Below are 20,933 nucleotides of genomic sequence, written 5' to 3'. Positions count from 1 at the left end.
AATCTGGAGATTTTTTGGACTTTGGCTTTTCCTTCTCCTTTTTAGTTTCTTCGTAAAGAGAACTTGAAATGAAAGAAAGTCATTTCACCAGCTGTATTGTACATCTTTGAGGCATCCATTCCATCACTGTGACTCTAGTTGTTTGCTGTTGTTCTCTTGCATTCTCCTATTCTTCTTTAATAATCAATTCATGTTGAGTTTGTTTTCTATTTTCTCTTTCAATGTCAGACTATTTCAATCTCATTCAGCTTTGTTCAAAGAAGAAATAAATTCTTTCTGTCCTGTTCTTCCCTATTTCGAGAATATTTCCATGTAAAAGACATGGATATTGCAACCACTGTTGGCTTATTTGCAACTACTCGACTAACTAATTAATTAGGATTGCTTGTCAAGCAACTAATGACCTGTTTGCATGACCCTCGACTAAATCCTTTCAGAAACTCTCCTACCAGAGAAAATTCTGAGCACAAAGTGTTCTCCTGTAAATATATTATGAAACCAAGAAGCAGGGATAGAACCTAAGATGCATAATATCCAAACCAAACTTGAGAATAATGTAGCTACAAAATACAATTCTAATGCTTTAATGGACCATATCACTTGTGTCTAATCAAGCTGCAACCAAGAAGCATGCACCCTTTAACTGAATGAAACTCCAGTCAAGAATTTGACTAGCTCCATGCTATGCGATAGCCAGATTAGACAGGAGAGGTTTCGTCTCAAAGGACGTTCTTCCATGCCGAAATGCATGTATACCGCATCGAAACAAAATGTTCCTGAACTGTCAGAATCAAAACAAGTTAATTGACAGTAATTAGATATAGACTGACAGTTCAAAAAAAGGAAACCCAGTGTAAAAATATAATCTAAATTATACATTATTTTTTCAACTAGGTTATTACACAACCAAAGAAATAAAGTTGGATGCCGCCTGATGAAATAACTCAAATATATGTAATTAATCACACAATTGTCCCTCAAAATTTGTATAATTTACAATCTTATCGATATAAAACAGTTTTGTAGTAAACCTGGTGTCTTTACTGTTGAATCACTCTCAGATACCAACAAATAATCAACCGGTTATAACCCCTGCCAATACATCACTTTTTCCTCTTGCATAGATGGTGTATACAAGGCGAATAGCATCCAACCAACCATCCAAGACCTCCCATGTTTCTGCAACCTAAGATCAAACATACAAATTATGAAAGACAAAGTATAGCATTTAGAATAGATAAAAGAGAGAGAGATAGCCTTTAGTACTAGAGAAAGAAATCAAACGATCACTTGCCATTGCAGTTTTTTACTAATGGAAGAAATGAAGAAGAAAAAACAAATTAATCAATTCTGTTATTTTACACTGATGGGACAATAAAGCAAAGCTTGTTAGTATTTTATACAAATCGGAGGATAAATTCTATGATTGATCCAATACAAGGCAATCTTCAGTTTTAATTTATGCTTCTAGTGGCAACATGTTAACTGCTTTTTGTCCTTTTCAGTATTTTTCTTTTTCTTGAACTAAGACTGTTTCAGGTTTTCTACAATGGCCAGCTACAAACTTTTTCTCCACAAATACTTTTTCATAAAAATGGAATTCCCCAAAGAGCAATACAAAGCCTAAACACTGATCATTCTTTCAGGATGTTTGAACTTCCACGAAAGTTTTCTCACCATTAGGTTTATCTATTGAATCAAGCATATCCTCCTACTTAACTGTATGATCAATAAAGCAATCACAACCAAATGATAGGCAACTTTGCTCATAAACTAACACAAAATGGAGCGCATGCACTTCAACAGTGTAGTCTCCGTGTGGACTGTTCTGCAATCAGATCCAATCATTGAAATGTCTCACCGCAACCCTACTTTCATTCTTTAAAAATACAGACTGTTGTTGCTGCCATGTCGCTAAACACAACCACTAGCTAAGAAGTTTTTCTTCAAAATTGGAGAAGCAAACTTGAATGCCCCTGCTCTCCATTCAACTGTGCCAGCATGTTCATATTTTAAATGAAAAACTAGCCATAGCAAGAAAGCTATGTTTAGCTCAAAAAAGATTCTAGAAACCTAAAGCTAACATGAACAGAAAATAAAATAAACATGAGCAATATCAGTGATTGTGAGGTACAAGATCATTACCAAGTACACTGGTCCATGAATTGTATCGATACAGAGGCCTGCACCGGGTGGTAGTGTAAGATCTGCACATGCTGATACAGAAATGATATCTGCAACCTCTAGTTTGACAATGGATTTATCCTGAATACTTTGTCGCCTTCCCAAGGAGGTTTGGGATAACTGCTGCTCAACCTTCTTAGCCTGCAATAATTCAATTTGTTGTGCTTAACTTCAAGAAAGATTAAAAACATCTGAAAGAGCTTAATTACGAATTAAAAGTGATTGTTCATGGACAAGCAAACTAAGAAACCACAGTAAAAGTCTTTTCAATGATTGAGGGCACATACGAGATCCCAGAAACTTGTTTGCAACCAACATTTTAATGCAATAGATTATAAATTCTACAAATGGTGCTGGCCGAAGTACTTAGCCAGAGACTGCACCCGAGGAACAGGCCAAGTGGTGGTGACAGGATAACAAAAAATTATTTGTTTTTCAAACTTAGTAGGCATGGAAGATATGAAGTAACCTGGTGAAGCCCTTCATGGTTGAGGGCAAACTGTGATCTCTTCCAATCACTATGAGGAGCAATCAGATTTCCTGCAGGTGGTGCAGTCAAATATCCCACCTTGAGATAAGGCAAAGGTAGCTGTCAAAGAAAATGTATCTTCATTAATCACAGTACACCAAAATAGAAGAAAAACATACGAAATTATTCAATAAGAAGCTAGTAGAAGAAAGACTCAGAGGCCAATGTGTATCTATTGAGAGTTTAAAAGAACTGAGAACACATCAACTTTGTTGGATGATTGTAAATAACAGAAAGTATTACTCTACATTCATTCATTTTACAAGAACCCCATATTAAGCCAATAGTATAATGCAAAATGTAACTATGACAAAGACTAAGCAAAAGCCATTCTATGATAAATAAAACGTATTCCGAGCAAAAAGCATCTGAATAGCCTCTTCATCAACTTTTACCATGTCTTAGACTGTGCATCTTAAGACATTTCAACTCATACAATTTACTACATTAAGATTTTTTTTTTTTTTTTGTTTGAAACAGAACATTGAAGAAATGAATGTGGCATTAACAATATGAACTCAGAGATCCATTCAATCTTCTATATGTATTTATTTTCTTGGACAAATTTGTAAAATCAACAAAACTTATTAGTATCCCATCCCTATCTGCTTAGTCCCCCAAAGCCTTATCATCCATTGTCCACTTTAACAAAAATGCATAGTAAAAGCATTAAAACAGCTATTTGAAAAAAAAAAGTATTAAAACAGGAAAATAGGCTTGAGAAAAGGGTAGTTATCAAGCAAGGCAAAATCCAGAACGTACAAAATGTTATAGTCACAAAACACTAAAACTAAATATTTCCAGAATCAGCACTCACCATAGAACGTACAAGCCTCAATGCACTCCGATAGACCTGTGTGCCAAAGAAAATAGAAACATAAATCCAGTTCATAAGTAATATCGAGTATTAAAGTAAACTAAACTCATAATTCAAAATTATTCATTTTCGAACTGCCGAAGCATGTTTATCTTTTATCTTCAAATAATTTGGGCAATCTATACAAGTGAAAAAGCTGAAGAATTCAACTGGCTTTTTTTCCCATAATTGGAGCTTTTATTATCTCTAATTTGTCAAGAACGTGAAGCTATGCAAAGATGATTTTCCTGGCAACATTGAGTTACTAACTATTTCGAACAAATCCAATGTCAAACAAAATTTTACATGACACGTTTCGCATTAGAATTTTCAAATCCTAATGAATAATATAGGTCAAAGTTTGGATAAATTATAGATTTGAAAGAAATTACAAAAAAAAGGTATTCTTCACCAAATAACTCATTGTCCAGTAAACATAAAACAGAAAATAAGATAAAGTGGTACAGCCACTAATAGAGAACAAGAGCACAAAGTCGTTACTGAGTAATTTGGCTTCAAAGCATGAGCAGCAGCAATATAAATAGCAGATTGGCTGTAGAGTTCATTCGGGGGAACGTCTTTTGAGTTGGCAGGCCTCCCAGTTCTCAATGTATCCTCTGCTAAGCCATACTGCAGTACAAATTAAGATGTACAAGTGGTTAAAGAAAAGTAGCTATACGAATGGAGTGCACAGCAAATTTTTTCTTGAATAGTTTTCTGGAGAGATCTTCAAAAGCACGATTTCACTATTAACCAGTAGAGATATTAACTAAAGATGGCCAGTCAATAATAAATTAGAAAGAGAGAGCACCTACCAAAACTGTACCAAGATTATAAATAGCTCGATGAAAATCAAATTGTAGTTGAATTGCTGAACGGAACTGGCAAATTTATAGAAATTGACACCATGTGAGATGGATAAAAAACTCAAACAGCAACAAATAAGCGATTTATATGAGAAAATGCCTACAAAATTCTTGGTAAATGACACATCAAACTACTTGTACCTTGCTTATGGCGTTTCTTACAATTGTTTGCTTTTCCCTTGCAGGAACAATAGCACTGAGTTCCTAATTGCATTGTTACAGAAATCCAAATAAGATAATGTAAAAAACAGATGTTACTGTAAAATGAAAATACAAAGTATATGCACTGCATCAAAGAATTCAGATGTCAATTTTCACATATAGCCATTGGAAAATAAAGCAATAACATCAATTGAAGGTCCAAAGCTAGGATAAATGAAGACAGAAGATAGCCACAAGGAAAACCAGTGCTGGGATTTTAAAGACCATTGAGGATTCATGTTTTCCAACTTTCATACACCAAGACTCTTCACACCAACATAAATTGCAAAAACAGGCAGCCTTAATGAATTTTTTTTTCTTAAATCTCACTTGTTTTCTTAGAGATCCCAACTATCGGGCATTATAAAGATTCATGAAGGTTTAGTACTGCAACAAATAATGACAACTAGGGGCAATGGTTATAATCAAACACATTGTTTTCTGCTATTTTAGATGATGGCTACTAGTTCCTTCACTATTAAGTTATTAAGGCTATTTCTCAGTGCAAAGGCATTTGAAGTAAACATTGATAGCAACAGAAAAATTATCGCGGAAACAGCAATCATGTTATCACTAGGGGAAAGAAAAGGTAGATGATAAAAAGAGATAAATATTATAAACATATGAGGGTAAAGGGAAAAAAGAGGCTAAACGTGGAGATACATCAAGAGTGTGGACAGCCCTATTCTTTCTATGATTCACATTTTACTTATAGGCCTAGCCATTTGGTAAAGAATGGTAGGTAGCTAGTCCTTGAAAGAGGCCTTCTCCAACTTCCCCCTAAAGAAAGAGCACCTTGATAGTGATCAGCATTCTATCATTGGTTGTTCTTCTTGCTGTTCATCAGAGGTCAACTTCTTGCTATATAGTAGCTAGTAAACAATCGCAAGAAAGTCATTGTCTCATACAGCAATTGAAAAGACATCAGAAAATACCTGAAGAGCAAGCCCCCAATTATTAAGTGCCTGTGATCAACCAAAAGGATGAATGAGAAAAACACTATGAGAAGTACTCAGAAAATAAAAAAGAGATAAATGAAGGTTTGACATATTAGTTCCAATTTATAACACTCAACAATAAGTAAATGACCACTAAGATAAAGAAACAGGTGACCAGACACCAAAACCAGGTATCTAGATCATAACACAGATGAAGTACACAGTCCATACAAGCACAAAAATGTCCATTCCTCTGCCTAGATCATGAAACGCCCAATAAAATAGGAAAATACACAGTTTACATCTTAATCATAGAAGCTGTTAGGTTTAGAGTTACAACATAGTACAAGACAATTAACCCCTCCCTTGCCCCCAAAAAAGAAATAACACTACAAACATCACCATCTAGCATTCTTAAACAAGATTATAGATCTATTTAATCCAACCACTCTGCTTGCATGCAAACCAAAACAAAGCAATACACCATGCCCAATATATTATATCTATGAAGTCACCAAGCACCAACAGATTTTCATAATTTTTATTATTCAATTAATTTTTTAGCCAGATACACCCTTGTTGGATTAGGTAAGGTTACTAACAAAAGTGAAGCTCCTCAAAAAAATTGAATAGAATGTGAAATTTGAGGAATTACTGATAGTAAAGTGTAGTGTAAGGTCACATAATCTCTTAAATGAGACATAAGGTTGTAATTAGTGGTGACATCAAGTCATATCATTTCACTAGCTACATTTCAATGCAAAGTGAAATTCTGGTTCTTGTAAAAGGATTTCACTTCAGATATTTCAGTTTCTCCATATGATCTACCATCAAGAAATATTTGTGCAAACAAGAAAGTGGTGCTCATTAGAAGAACAACTACAGGATCAATGAAGGGGGAAAAGTATTATATTATAAAGAAAAGCAATCAAAAGAGCAGCATAAACTTTTCAAACACCCACCTGGGGACTATTCCAGTTAAGCTGAACTGCTCTTTCATAATTTTTTGTTGCCTGCAAAAGAATGCAGATTATATGATGTAAATTCCATGCTCTCTCCGACAGAAAATTAGTGAATTAAAAGAAAGTATGTACAAAAATTAATGCAAAAACATGTAATTTGGTGTTCATCAACTGAATAATGTATTTGCCACAAATATTCCAAATTAATTTGGCCAAGAGCTATCTGGGTCAACATTCAACAGCTCCCACATAGAAGATCCTATTAAAACTCCTGTTAAGTTACTAAAATCTTATTGAGAAAAAAGTAATCTATGGTCATGAAGGCAAATTTATGATCGCTTAGTCGGTGCCTCTTAGTCTCGCAGATTCTGATATCTCAGTGTTGCTTCAATGAATTACTCTTTAAAGTTACCCTCAGTTACTGATGGAAGGGGACAAGGCACAGATGAGCAGCTGGACAAGACCCTTCCTAACCCGCTGTTGAGATTAGTTCACTTTGTTTTTTGAATGTTCATTACAGGCACACTCCCTTTCCCCTGGTGAGACTTGAACTCAAGACCTCATACTTTAACTCCCCCCCTGTGAAGACTGAGAAAAGTTCCAAGAGATACTTCTACATATGCTGGTTCCACTTTCCAGATATGCTAAGTCTTTAGTAAAAGCTTTAAGAATAAGTACACGACTCAATAAACCCAAGGCCACCAGTAACAGTAAGAATAAAAAATTAGGCTTCACATGTTTACACTCCTCTTAATTTTATGATCAGTTTTTTTACAGAAATTTTAGCCATTACCAAAAATAAAAATAGGCTTCACACATAGAGATACAGAATGTGGCATTAATTTGTCCAATCTGTAGGTGGAACCGTACATCAACACCTTGCTGTTGGTAACCCTTATCTTTCTTCTCATTAGACTTCAATGCAATCTTCACTTGTCTAGTAGTACCCTCTCAAGGTAAGAAGGCTCCCCTTGTTCATGCCTCCTCTTCCCGCCTCAGTTGTATTTCATGTGTCTTCTCAGTAAAGCCTCTCACACCATTAAAGACTAAAATAAAATGATTAACTACTCATCATGCAATGAAGATGTGGAATATAAAAAGCTTCAACATGACAAACCTGTTTCCATAGTTCCTCTGCCTCCTTTGTACGACCACGGATTTTTGCCCGATCAGATATAGCAATAGCCCAATTATAAAATGCCTGACCATGAAAATTGGAGGATCTCATTAAGGAAACAGGGAGGACAAGTTTTCTAGTCTAGAATACAGCTATGATGTCAAATACAATAGAAAATATCATAATTGAAGAAAGTACGGGACATGTACAAAGACACAAAAATTGTTAACAATAACAGAATGATAGCAATTAATTAAAGACAAATAATAACAAAAGCAGAATAATCAGCATGATAAAACTTTATTCTCAAGAACCCAGAATAGAATAACAGCCTCCTGCGTTGAGTCCTCAATAACATCAAAGAGAATCATGCACAGAAAGTCAAATAGGTGGTGTAATTCCATGTCTAGTAACAACAAGAGCAAATTTTAGGTGTCTTCTCCCAAGGAGGCCAAATAGGATACGTATCCCCATTCCTTAGGGATAGAACTGTAAACAGACAAGGATAGGAATGTGCAAGGGCTATTTTTTTTTTTTTTTTTTTTATTTATTGGTCATTCCTATTACCTGATATTCATCCTATTATGTGTTTAATCCAAATCAGGTAAGAGGTGTTTCCCTAACTGCGGGTAAAAGGATAAACAGGTAAATAAATGGGTAAATATAAAGTTTAAAAGACAAATACATAAAATAAAACAAAAAACCCTCAAAAGTTGCATCTGAAAACGATTAAAACATGTAAAAATATAAGTTTTTATTGTCAAAGTGCAAAAAAAATACTTCTAATACGACTAAGTTATTTTTGGGTAAGCATTCTTTTCATAACCGATCATACAAAGAGGGTCTTTTCTTACATTTGCACAGGAAAGGCTTCAAAATTACAATATTGGCCATCTTTATATCCAGGTAATTGGGTATAAAATAACTAGTACCCATAACTATTCCATTTAATAAGCAGTATGAAGGTGCGAATGTATACAGGCAAGGATTTTATTTCACATCTATTTACAAACAGATAGGTAGACTGGTAGAATGGTAGAACAGTATGATGGGTAATCAGGTAACAGAGGGACAGCCCCAATTAGGGATTAATAGATGGACATCCAGTGCCAAGTGAGACAGGATACTCAGAGAGCACCCATAAAAATTGAGTACATGGAAAGCGAAATCTTTTAAGAAGCAGATCAAAGGTGGCAATGGGACTTCTTTCTTTTCCAACTAAATTCCATAAGTCAGCTTTTTAAAAACAAGACCAGACTCTGAACAGAACAATTCTTCAGTTGGTTTGACGAAGTCCAACCTAGTTTGACCACCCAATCAAACGAGACCAGTTTCCTTGTTTTCTTTTCTTTTTTCCATAGTTTTCTAGAAAACCAAGCAGCTATTAAAGGAGAATCTACAAAAACTTCAGAGATAAACCAAAATTATCAAGAAAAAATCATTCTTCACATAAAATTCCTAGAGGGGAAAGGACTATCTGCTTCTTAGGCAACCCCATCCACATGCCTTTGCAATTAATGACTAGAGACAAGTAACACTCCAAGCCAACAAACATATGAAGAAAGAACAACAAAATCTCATCATAATAGACATGAAAAAGTTTCAAACTTCAGGTGAGCAAGAGAACATATTCGAGTCAAGCCTACAAGGTCAAGCTTCCCTGCTATGTGCTGGGATCTCTGAACTGCTTTGGATGGTCTGCAACAAAACCATTTAACTCTTACTTTCCTAGTTGCATAAAGCAGGCAAAAGAATGGCTTTTCTAAGTTTTGGTTTTCCTAGATAAAGCTAGTTCATACTGGCCGTATCACACACACACACACTTGAAACAGAGCATGCCCAGCTAGTCAGCCATGGCAAGGAGTTATCGTGCAATGTTTCACCAAGGTTAACTGTTTCCCTGCCTATTGCAGCATATTAGAATTATAGCAAGAGATAAGTTTCTAGCACTAGCAAATCAGAATTACATTTTGGAGAGAGCAGTGGTCTGATAAAATCTGGTTTTCATCCTTGCCTTTACACTTCTAATATCATTAAAAACATTATAAAGATGATGGGTAGTAGAGCTACATAAACTAATGTAAGTATGAAATTGCTGACAAGAAAACATATTTCCAAAAGGTAATGATTAGGAAAAAAGACGCATACATCATGTAGTGTAGGGCAAAGCAGAGTAGCCTCATCATATTTCTTACAAGCCTCCTCAAGCAAGGCATCTTTTGAAGGCAAATTAGAATCTGGACCAACATTATCTGCACTTTCCTGCATGAATAATTTATTTACGATGAATATAAAAGTTTTTTTTACCCATTGAATGAATGACAAAAGGAGACAGCAATTGAACACTCATTATAAAGCCAAGGACAATCACTTGTACCTCAATTTTGGTACTAGCTTGCTTGTTGGAATTTATCATCATCATAACCTCATTCCAGTTATGATGGGGTCAATTACATGAATCCTCTTTGTGCTCTATCATTGGCTTTTTCCACTACACTCAGCTGTGGAAGCACGCTAAATGTCACACCAGGCTCTTGATGTGACACCTTGCTTGAAGCAAGTGTAGTATGGTCACATGATAATGGGTGTGGACTCATGTTTAATGTCTGACTTAAGTTATATGGTTGGCATCCAAGTGTTGCCAGGCTTGTGACCAGAAGTTGATACTAACTTCCCAAGTTGGTACTTAATGAAAGCTATAACATTGAAAAATGAATGCCTAAGTAAAAATAATCAGACCTGAAGGACTAATGCCCAATTGTAAAGCGCATCATGGTCCGCTGGGTTCCTCTCTATAGCACTAGCATACCTACAACCATTTTGCATGAGTAAATGTCAACTAGCTTCAAATTGATAAATTGAGTTAATATACATTTTTCAACATTGAAGGTGCAAAGTACATTTCAAGCTTATTCATATATTTCTGATATGATCCAATTCAGGATTCAAATATAACTCAAAGAATGTCAAGTAACTCGATGTCTGGGATTTTATATTCATGGACTGTCAATTAACAGGCTCAGATAGCAAAGCAGATATAATTGTTTAATTTATTAAAGCAACTACACTTGTTTGTAGAACTGACTTAGATCCCTATCTTTCAGGTGGAGTAAACCGTCATGTAGATAAAGCACATGTCAGTTGTCAGCTACGTGATGCCATGTCAACAAGAGGGGCATTATCAAGTTCACTATGCAGCAAATGAAAAATCAATTAAATACAAAAACCAAACAATTAGCTACATTAAAAAAATTAGTAAATCTAACAGGAATATTGAAAAATTAGGCACCGATGGAAAAATCACAAAGTGCTCAGATTGCCCACCAGTCCCTGGTGCCAACATGGAACAAGTAAAATACCAAATCAGATATAGAAAATTGATACATCTGTTCAACAGAAATAGATCTATAAAACAAGTTTAGAAGTTTCTATAATGAAACTGCACAAATCTCATGATTTTCCATGCAATCACAAAAACAGATCAAATTTAACTTTGTCAAATTTGGTACATACTAGAGCATCATTGAGATGCAGAGGTACAAGTATAAATAAATAGGTACACAACTTTCAAGAAAACTAAACATATACAACTTTTTTTATGGAAATATACAAGACTTGATAGCATGTTCAGACCATGCTTCTCAGGGACCAACTCAGATTCCCCATTTTCTGAGTCGGATTGAGCGAGTTATGTCAACTCACCAGCTCGAGAAGGCCAACTTGAGCAGCCCAACGAGTCGGTCTTAAAAAGATTTTGAAAATACAAAAAATGCTAAGAAACTTATTAAACTGTGCTACAGTTGGATGTGCAATGTCATATGAAAATTGGTAAGTGTAGAACTGCATATTATAATTTTACTAATAATAGTTAATGAATGATAACCCCGTTAATTAGCTAGTATCATTTCCAAAACCTTGAAAATGCACTAGCACCACATCAATCAGATAAAAATCATTTAAAAGTCAAGGAATTCAAAGCATATTGAGAACTAAGAAAAACAAGGATTAAAAAAAGAAGAGAAGAGGAGAAGAAAGTGAAAGAAAGAGACTGCATTGAATTCAGTTTCGTTAAGTTGTCTAGTCAACCCATAATCCTTTTATTAGACAGCTTAAGCAAATTACAAAAAAAAGGTTCATACTGCCCTTATGACACTTATACCACTTACAACCATAAAACAGTAATAAAAAAAAGATACAAAGTGTCGGAGAGACACACCCACCTTAGCCTGAGAGTCTGCTAAGTGATTAGCAGAGCGAGGCATGTGTTTCCATATACAGTTTAAACCTGAAAGTAAGTTACAAATTTCATTAAACATATCCCAATGACGCCACGGGGGTGACCATGGTTAGCACACCAATTGATAACTACTTTTGAATCGCCTTCAATACAAAGGGGGCCAGAGAGGTGGCTAGAGAAGACCTTGAGCCTATGCAAAAAGCCAGAGAGTTCTGCAGTAGTAGAATCTGAGTTGCCAAGGGGACATGCATATGAGAAGAGGAGTTCGCTATTTCCATTGTGGATAACACCACCGAATCCTGCAGGACCCGGGCAACCTAAAACACTGCAATCAAAGTTGAGTTTTGTGTACCTAAGTGGAGGGGGGGTCCATGTAGCCATAGTAGGGGGGCGAGAGGGCAGGGACATCCCAGCAATAGATTGCCAGTTTCCTCTAAAGTTGGAGTCACTGAATTTTTTGAATTCTTTTTTGTTTAAGAGCCAGACAGAGACTTAACTAGATATTTGCTCAATCAAAACCTCAATAGGACAAGATTTGAGTTTGAATTTCCTTCTGTTGTGCACTTTCCAGAGAGCCCAGATAATATGACCAATACAGCAAGATAAAATCATTTTTCCTAGTTTTGGGAGCTTCGTACTGATTAGGGAGAGGACAGTGTCAGCAAGGTTTCCCGAGGCATAGAATTGAAGGTCAATTTTGTTTAAAAGGGATGTCTAGACTTGGTAGGCAAATTGACATGAAAGGAGGACATGTGTTGCTGTTTCAACACTGCTCAAGTTACGGCATATATATATATATATAGCTACCAACCCCCAACTTGGAGCAAAAATTAATGAAGAAACACTTTCCAAGGGCCTTCATGAACAAGTCTCTAACCTGGTTAGTGGTCCTTACATATGGAGTAGTCATTTGTCTACTTAATACTTCTACATGTTCGGTTCTCTCGTGGAATATTGGATCACTAGCAATAAAGATTGTTGTTTGGTTATCACAATTAAGCGTATTGGACCCCTTCCTCCAAATCAAATTCCAGCAACACAGAGTTTACCCGTATAAACACACTTATAATATGCATCATTGTTTAATATTCAACTTCAGCACTTGATCGGGTAGTTACATTTTGTTTTTTACTCTTCTAGGTGTAAGGATATATTCCACAAACACATAGAGTCCTGTAGTAAATTTTCTGTTTAACCTTGATCCTACATAGTCGGCATCTGAAAAGCGTTCAATGTTTAAGTATCCATGTGGTTCATAACACAATCCTTTACTAGGAGCCCCTTTCAAGTACCTCAAAATTCTTTGTGCTACCTCAAGATGCATTGTCCTTGGAGTATCAATAATTTGATTTATAACTCCAACTGCAAAGGATATATCTGGTCTACTACCAATAGCATAAATTAATTGGATAACAAGTCTCTGGTACATAGTTCTATCTCTAAGTGGTGGACTATTGCCATCATGCAAGCTAAAGTTCTTTTCCATAGGCGAGTCTGCAGGTTTTGCCCCCTATAATCCATGTTCACTCAGAATATCAACCACATACTTTCTCTGAGATAAAATGATATCACTCTTGCTTTTGGCCACTTCTATTCTCAGAAAATCTATAAGTGTACCAAAGTCCTTTGTCTAAAATTGCTCTACTAGAGATGTTTCTTTACATCCTCAATACCTTCATATCATTTCCAATGAGCACAATATCATCTAAATACACCACTAGCACAACAACACCAGACTGTCTATGCAATATACACTAGAAACGGTCACAATGACTTTTGATGAAACCAAATGACATCACCACCTTATTAAGTTTCTCAAACCATGCGCGTGGACTCTACTTCAAAACGTATTCAGTTTTTTGGAGCTTGCACACCTTGACTGTCCCCCCTTGAGCAACATACCCTGGAGGTTGCTCCATATACACCTCATTTTGCAAGTCTCCATACAATAATGCATTTTTTATATCAAACTAGTAAATGAACAACCTCTATTCAGTACTACCAAAACCAAGATCTAAACAGTACTAAATCGAGTTACAAGGGAAAAAGTGTTAAAGACATCTACAACATATGTCTAGATGTATCCTTTAGCCACCAACCTTGTTTTATATCATTCCACAATGCCATCAGTATTATACATAACTATATAAATCCATCTATAGCCAACAACGGTAGTCCTAGAGGGGAGATGAACCAAGACCCATGTTTTTTGAGCAACTAAGTCAATCATTTCCTCATCCATGGCCTTTTTCCACTTCGAAGAAGTTAAGACATCCTGCATTGTAGAAATAATAGAAATACTCGACATAGAAAGTTAAATAATCTATATGTAGAAGAAAAATAATTAAAAGGCACATAATGAGAAATGGGATGTTGGGTACAAGATCGTTTACCTTTCCGGAGGTAAATAGGAAGACCAAGGTCAATCATAACTAGAGTTGCAGGTATGGAGGTTGATGGTGGGGGACGATGGAGTGGGAGCTGTTGATACCTGTCCTTGGTCCTTAATTAGTGAGGGGTGCAGATGTACATGTTTACTTTGATACACCTGTAACGGCTTCAGTTGTCGTGGTGAGGAGCTGGTGCTCAGGACATCTATGATAGGAACAGGTAAAGACAACTCAAGAGATAGATCCCATTGGGAAGGAGAAATATCAAAAGACGAGTTAAGAGATAGATCCCTTCAGTCCAAATGAAGAGTAAACATTCCCTTCACCACAGACAAAAGGAAGTAGAGCCATCAGCCAAGGTAACAAAATTATGTGATGAAGATGGTGACACATTTGAAAAAAATAGAGAACGTATCTGACTTGAGGCTCCAGAATCTATCACCCAAGAAAAAGGAGAGGATACATGAAGTGCATGAAACACTTTCTATTGTGTATTAACTATAGGAAGAGTAGGAAGTGTATGAAACATTGGAGTAGTGGTCCTTATCAATTGACCTAACTACTTAAGTATCTTCTAAAGCATCTCTTGGGTGCTACAAGAGGACCCAATCTCACTATTGTCCATTTCTCCACCTACTGGTATACAAGATTAGCCCAAGCAGGCTTCTCAAAATTATCCTACCACTTATCTAAGAAGTGATTAAACCTACCACAATACACACTTTCTATCCCCACAACCTTTACCTCTACCATCACTATCATTCCCACATCCCCCACCTCCAATGCCTTCTCGTCTTCCTCTAGAAGATTCAGATTAAGAAGTAGATGAGGGGATATTAAGGGCAACATCTGAACCTATAGGAGTTTTATCATTTTTCACTACCCTTTCAATACGAAGAACTTAATTATAAGTTTTCTCCAATGTATGATTTCCATGATCAACCAAACATAGGGCCCGAGTAGTATTATACTCCTGCTCCAACCCATCTAGAAACCGTAAAACATGAATCGGATTTTTCTCCTTTCTAAGCTCAACAACATTTGTAGTAAAAGGATAGAATTTACTAATTTCTTGCAAAACACCTCTCATCTCTGTAAAGTATTTTGCTATTGCTCTATCACCCGTGGACATACTAAAAAACTTAACATATAGCTCATGAATTTTGGACAAATTAGTTTCTTGGGCGAAAAATAGATTTAAGTGTATTCCAAATCTCCTTGATGTATTACAACTCATAACCTAATCACTTGGACTTTCCTCCATACCATTCATTAGCAAAGTCATAACTCGGTTGTTTTCTACCTCCCAATCATCATTAAAAGGTGGAGGAGGAACTTCACTAAGGAACTTCAGTTTTCTTTTGGCCATAAGGAATATCTTAACAGATCTAGGCCAATTAATGTAATCCTATCAATTCAGCTTAGTAGACGTTATTTCAATGGTATGAGACTCCTTAGAATCTGAATTATCTGAGCCCTTGGAAGGGGCAACAACTTCACCAGTACCAGCCATGGAGATCCCTCTATGAATTTCAATCCAGCTCGATAAATAGTTACAAGAAATCACCAATTTCAGCACCACAAAAGTACACTATCACTCCAAGCACTTACAAGTACAAATCCACTTGTAGGGGCCCGCACCAGTGCACACCTAGGGCTCAATTGCTTCAGTATATAAACAAAAAGACCAGTTTTTAATCATCAATGCATCCAAGATGATTTCTAACTCATAAATCTGCTGATGCATGCATAATATTTATGATCCAGACAAAAGACAGCAACACCTGAAGAGGTGAGCAGGAACTGGACTAAGAGAAGAACTTAAAACAACCCTCTTGGGGCACTGAAACACATAAAGTTGCGTAATTCGCAGCATATGCTATCACCTTGAAGGTTCTAGCACATAAAAAGATGAAAACAAATTACTTTTAGACCAATAAGCAGAAAAAAATTGAAAGTTTGCCTGAAGAGAATCCCCAAACTTAAGAAGAAAGGATGAATCTCTAATATGACGTGCCCTCAAGCGGAGCCACTGCTCCAATACTGTGACAACTAAGAAAACGAAGATTAAAAAGAAAAAAGAAGTGGACGAAAGAGACTGTGTTGAATTCAGTCTTACATTGTCTGGTCAACTCCGAACCCATTTTATTAGACAGCTTAAGTGAATTACAAAGAAAAAGTTCATATGACCCCTATGACACTAATACTACTTTCAGCCTAAAAAATAATAAAAAAGATAAAAATTACATCATTGAACTTCCCTAATTAACATCTTGCTAGCTAAACATCAAGACACGATACAACATAGTAAAAATTACAAAAATACCCTTGAACTCTAACACAGAGATTATAGATTAGTATTATCTGAACCTATATTTAGTATCTAATAAACTATTAAATAACCCTAAGTTCAAACTTAGGAAGCATTTATTTGATTTCACACAGCCATGGTTGACGAACCTGAGAGAGGAGGAAGAAGACCGTTAAGATCTATGACATTGAGACACACTAATTCTCTTGCTTGATCCATATTAAATTTTGGGTCAAATAAAATGATCACTCCTGATATGTGACAAAAGTAACTTGAGGGCAGGTCAGTTTCGGTCGTAAGAAATTTAGGCAAGGGGGAGAAGGTAAGGGGATTTCGAGAAGAAAGCAAAAAGAAGATAAAAGGGAACAGCACACTAACAGAGTCAATGATAGTTCATACACAACAAGCAACATACTAAAGATAATAGATGAAAAGTCAATGCACCAAAAGATACTTTTGATTTTTTTTTAAATAATGTAATTTGACTCATTAAAGAATGAAAATTGACAAATATAAGAAAGGGAAGACTTAAGAATCAGCCCTCAAGTGGAAAAGATTCCCCAAAAACTAGTGGCTGACAGGATATATCATCCTTAGCAAGCTTATAAGCTATACTATTTGCCGCCCTTGGATTGCAATACCACCACCAGCAAGGGAGGGCATAAATAAATGATTTCATCAAACACATGACTGATTCTCCATGGGGGAGGGGATTTTTTTGCAAGCCATTTGATGACAAGCACTGAGTTACCTTCAACTATTAGTGGAATGGTGAATTTCTGCTAATAGAGCTTGATTCCAGTGAGGAGAGCCTTCATATTTGTTTCAATTGAGTGAAAGTAACCAATTGGGGCTTGAAAACCACAACTACACCTGGCCTAGGGTTTCCAATTGAACTTCCATTGAAGTTCAGCTTCAGTGAGTTTGTGGAATGGGGTAGGGTGGGGTGGGCGGGGAGGGCATTTAGCCATTTGAGGGCGGGGAATGATCCTGAGAGTTGATTACATCTGGCCAGTTCTCTGAATAATTGAGCTTGGAAGAGAAAGGGTGGGGGTTCAATATGGAATAAAACAAAAGAATTGACTGAATTTAGTCACAAGAGGGTTGACACAATTTCAAAGATGGATTTTAATTTTTTTTTCAGGAACAGAAACATAGAAAGTGTACTAATGAAAGAAGGGCATGAGGTACACATTTCACACTAAATATAGGTGACTTTGATTATTACATAATGGCCGATTTCTTTGTTTCTTTATATCGGTTACAATTTGTTGATGATGAAGGCAGAACCTGTGGCTCTCCCTCAGTACCTACCCATAGAAGACCTAATGGTATCATTGAGTCTAGCGTTCAATCCAAAAAATTGCAGCAAAGTATAATCATCAAAATAATTACCACTACTCTACACATTCCTAAAAAGAACAGTCTTGATCAATTACAACGGATGAACTAATACAACCATGGCATATAGGTCCAAGTGAAATAGCTACCGAACTCCAGAAAGAGAAAGGTTAGGATAAGGAAAAGAGAAGACTTCTACCTTTTAGCAGCAAAAGCAAGAACACGTTGACGAGAACGACCTTCCTCATCCACACCCGTCACACTATTTATCAAGTCCATTACGACATTGTTCTGGCCCAAATACTGTTGTTGAGCATTATCATGACTGCAATAAATTCATGGCCACAGATAACTTGTTATTTTAGTGAAAAAGAAAAGAAGAAAACTATTATTTGTCTGATGGCTATTGATTGATCGAGATTGTAAACTATTATTTGTCTAATGGCCATAGATTGATCGAGATGGTTATTTTTTCTATCTCTTTTCTTTTGAATGGCCAAAGCATTTATTTACTATCCTGAATCTCAAAAAAGGTATAAAAATTGATAGAGATATTCTGTGAATCCTTCTCACTTAGTTTGCATCTCATTCAGACATGAATTTCTGTCTTTACAGAGAGAGAAGCAATCAAGGTGGCCCTAAATGGTTAAACAAAGACTCAAGAAAAAGTAATAACTAGCTTAGAGGACTAATATAATTTTTAAGAGATTAAAGAGGAACTAAATATCCTTACAGATGCAAGAACACTAATTGTAAGAAAATCACCAGTTGGGTTTTTAGTACTTTGCCAAAGAAAGTTGAATAGCCATTTTTCTTAATTCTAATAAGCACACCGTTCTTAGCAAATCTTCAATATTTCTCAAATGATTTTTTGTCATGGATTTCCAAATTTTTTGTTTCATTCATATTGCAGTAACAAATTTTTAGGTGTCCAAATGAGGTATATAAATGAAGATCATGTATAATAGAGAAAAGGTTTCACCCATATAGCTCAAATGATTTGTTCATTTCCCCTTACTAACTTATTCTGGATAGGAACAGTACTACTTGAGCTCGTTATGAGGAAAGTAACCAAACCAATGACCTGATATGAGGCATTCCCCACTGGATGTGCATGCCGCACTCGTTCCAGCCACCCGAGCTATGGAAAAACTTAGACGCTTCTTTTCTCATTTAAGGAGTTTCAGGCTAAAAAAGTGTGAGCCAAATAACTCAGCAAGGCCTATTGTTAAGGAATAGTCCCACATGGATTAGTGAGTACAAAGATCTTGAGTTTATTAGTTGGGAAAGAGGTTTCCTAAGTTGGCTAGTCATTTTGGGATAGGCCTTGGAACCAACTTAACATGGTATCAGAGTCAGGTTCTCATATGTGGGCCTGCACCTAAAAACTATCTACTTGTATAACCAGAAAAAGAGGGCCTAAACCTAAACTATCCACTTGTAGAGCCACAAAAGAGGACCTACACCTAAACTGCCTACTCCTAAATTATCCACCTGTAGAGTCACAAAAGAGGGTATACACGTGAGGGGGAGTGTTAAGGAATAGTCACACATGGATTAGTGAGTACAAAGATCTTAAGTTTATTAGTTGGGAAAGAGGTTTCCTGAGTTGGCTAGTCATTTTGGGATGAGCATTAGACCCAACTTAATACCTATGTTGCTGGGACGGAAGTAAAGCAACCTAGGACAAGTGTGCTGTAATTTGATGGGGCAGCTCAAAACTTAACCTACGTATTTGGAGAATCTAGATTGGTCTAAGAGGGGAATGAGAAAAAAAGACTAAATTTATGAGCATTTTACGACTATAAGGTGTTCCAGTATATTTTCTAGCTCTTTTCAGCATTTAACCTATTCATCTCAGGGCTATCATACTGAAACATCTTAATTGTATTAAGTTCCCTACTACAATTTCGTCTCTTTAAATTCAGATATTAACAGGAAACTTTTCCTTTTTTTCTGGGGGCAGGCGGGGATTTTAACCAGATTATAGAAACTTTCAGAAAAGCAGATTTTCGCGCATGAAAGGCTTTCCTACAATGGATGTTCCACCGCATCAACATTCTCTCTCAAAACACAAAAATGAGTGAATTTCACCCGCAATTTGAGCTTGAACTACCACAAATGTCATCCACATCAAGCAATTCAATCAATAAGCGACAAAAAAGCTTAGAAAGTAGCTTTTTTTTTATGTGTCCCTGTCTTTACTAACCTATACGGCGAGCTTCCCTCTCGTCTTCCGCCTTCCGAAGGCTCGTTGCCTTCTGAGGATCCTGATCTGTGCGTCGACTCCCCCTTTTCCTCCTTCAGTTCTTTCAGCAAGTCTCTCATCGTGAACGTTTTGTTTCCTTCTGCATTCTGCAGCGTCGAAGATTCCAGTTGATCAACAGAGGTTGATACCCCAGTATCATTTGATCTCACCTGGGTTTCCTCAACCGTTATCTCTGGATCTGCATTCGTAGCTGCCTCCGGCTCGACTCCGTTGGGCAATTCCGAGCTGTGATCGTGTTGCAGCTCCGATTCGTCGGCTGTCGCAGACATTTTAGGGGATCGAAGCCCGTGGAGAGAGGCTCTGCCAGGCACCTGATTTTCTGGATGGATCTTTCGACAGCCCCAGAGTTAGAAGAGAGGTTTTCCACCTGCTGGCACTGGAGTCCGACAGGTTTACGTTTCCGAGAACTGGAAAACTGACAGCTGAAACTCTCGCAGTTTGCGTCACGCACGCATCCGCAGCGGCAGTGACCACAAGCGCAGATTGCACTGCAAGTACTGCAGGGAAAGGGGCGTTGGGTCGCGTTAAACTTCGAATCCGACTCTCTGATCAGATCGGATCTAACCCAAAAAAATTGGGTTCAGGGTTTTCTCTCTGATCAGATCGGATCTAACCCAAAAAAATTGGGTTCAGGGTTTTCTCTCTGATCAGATCGGATCTAACCCAAAAAATTGGGTTCAGGGTTTTCTCCTCAGTCCATGGAGAAAACACTCAATACGGATTGGGAGTGCT

The 20,933-nt window shown here is 36.7% G+C and overlaps 1 protein-coding gene across 3 annotated transcripts; it reads right to left on the bottom strand.

The window, feature by feature from the left end:
* Nucleotides 1-407: 407 nt before the first annotated feature.
* Nucleotides 408-20,719, bottom strand: LOC137947895 (protein HLB1-like). Of its 3 annotated transcripts, none has more exons than XM_068793724.1 (15): nt 20,142-20,719; nt 18,132-18,257; nt 10,393-10,462; nt 9,802-9,915; nt 7,654-7,737; nt 6,537-6,587; nt 5,572-5,601; nt 4,577-4,639; nt 4,385-4,450; nt 4,071-4,199; nt 3,531-3,566; nt 2,654-2,773; nt 2,146-2,325; nt 1,032-1,186; nt 408-781 (listed from the first exon to the last, which is right to left on the bottom strand). In XM_068793724.1, the coding sequence occupies exons 1-14, from the start codon at nt 20,468-20,470 to the stop codon at nt 1,076-1,078; spliced, it is 1,509 nt and encodes a 502-aa protein (XP_068649825.1). In that variant the 5' UTR covers nt 20,471-20,719; the 3' UTR covers nt 408-781; nt 1,032-1,075. The 3 variants fall into 3 exon arrangements, with proteins under 3 accessions (XP_068649825.1, XP_068649826.1, XP_068649824.1); XM_068793725.1 differs by having other exon boundaries at nt 408-776; XM_068793723.1 differs by lacking the exon at nt 408-781 and having other exon boundaries at nt 873-1,186.
* Nucleotides 20,720-20,933: the final 214 nt, after the last annotated feature.

This window comes from Aristolochia californica, unplaced genomic scaffold (genome assembly GCF_029961685.1).
Source record: "Aristolochia californica isolate CCGP_79_NKW_82.1479 unplaced genomic scaffold, dmAriCali1.0.hap1 SCAF_13, whole genome shotgun sequence".
Lineage (NCBI taxonomy): Eukaryota > Viridiplantae > Streptophyta > Magnoliopsida > Piperales > Aristolochiaceae > Aristolochia > Aristolochia californica.
This window is presented reverse-complemented; position numbering and strand designations above follow the sequence as displayed.

Coding starts and splice junctions, on each gene's coding strand:
- LOC137947895 (XM_068793724.1), bottom strand. CDS start 20,470: ATGTCTGCGACAGCCGACGAATCGGAGCTGCAACACGATCACAGCTCG. Junction 9,916..10,392: donor ATTGGGCATTAGTCCTTCAG/GTCTGATTATTT, acceptor TTATTCATGCAG/GAAAGTGCAGATAATGTTGG. Junction 6,588..7,653: donor CAGAGGAACTATGGAAACAG/GTTTGTCATGTT, acceptor ATTCTTTTGCAG/GCAACAAAAAATTATGAAAG.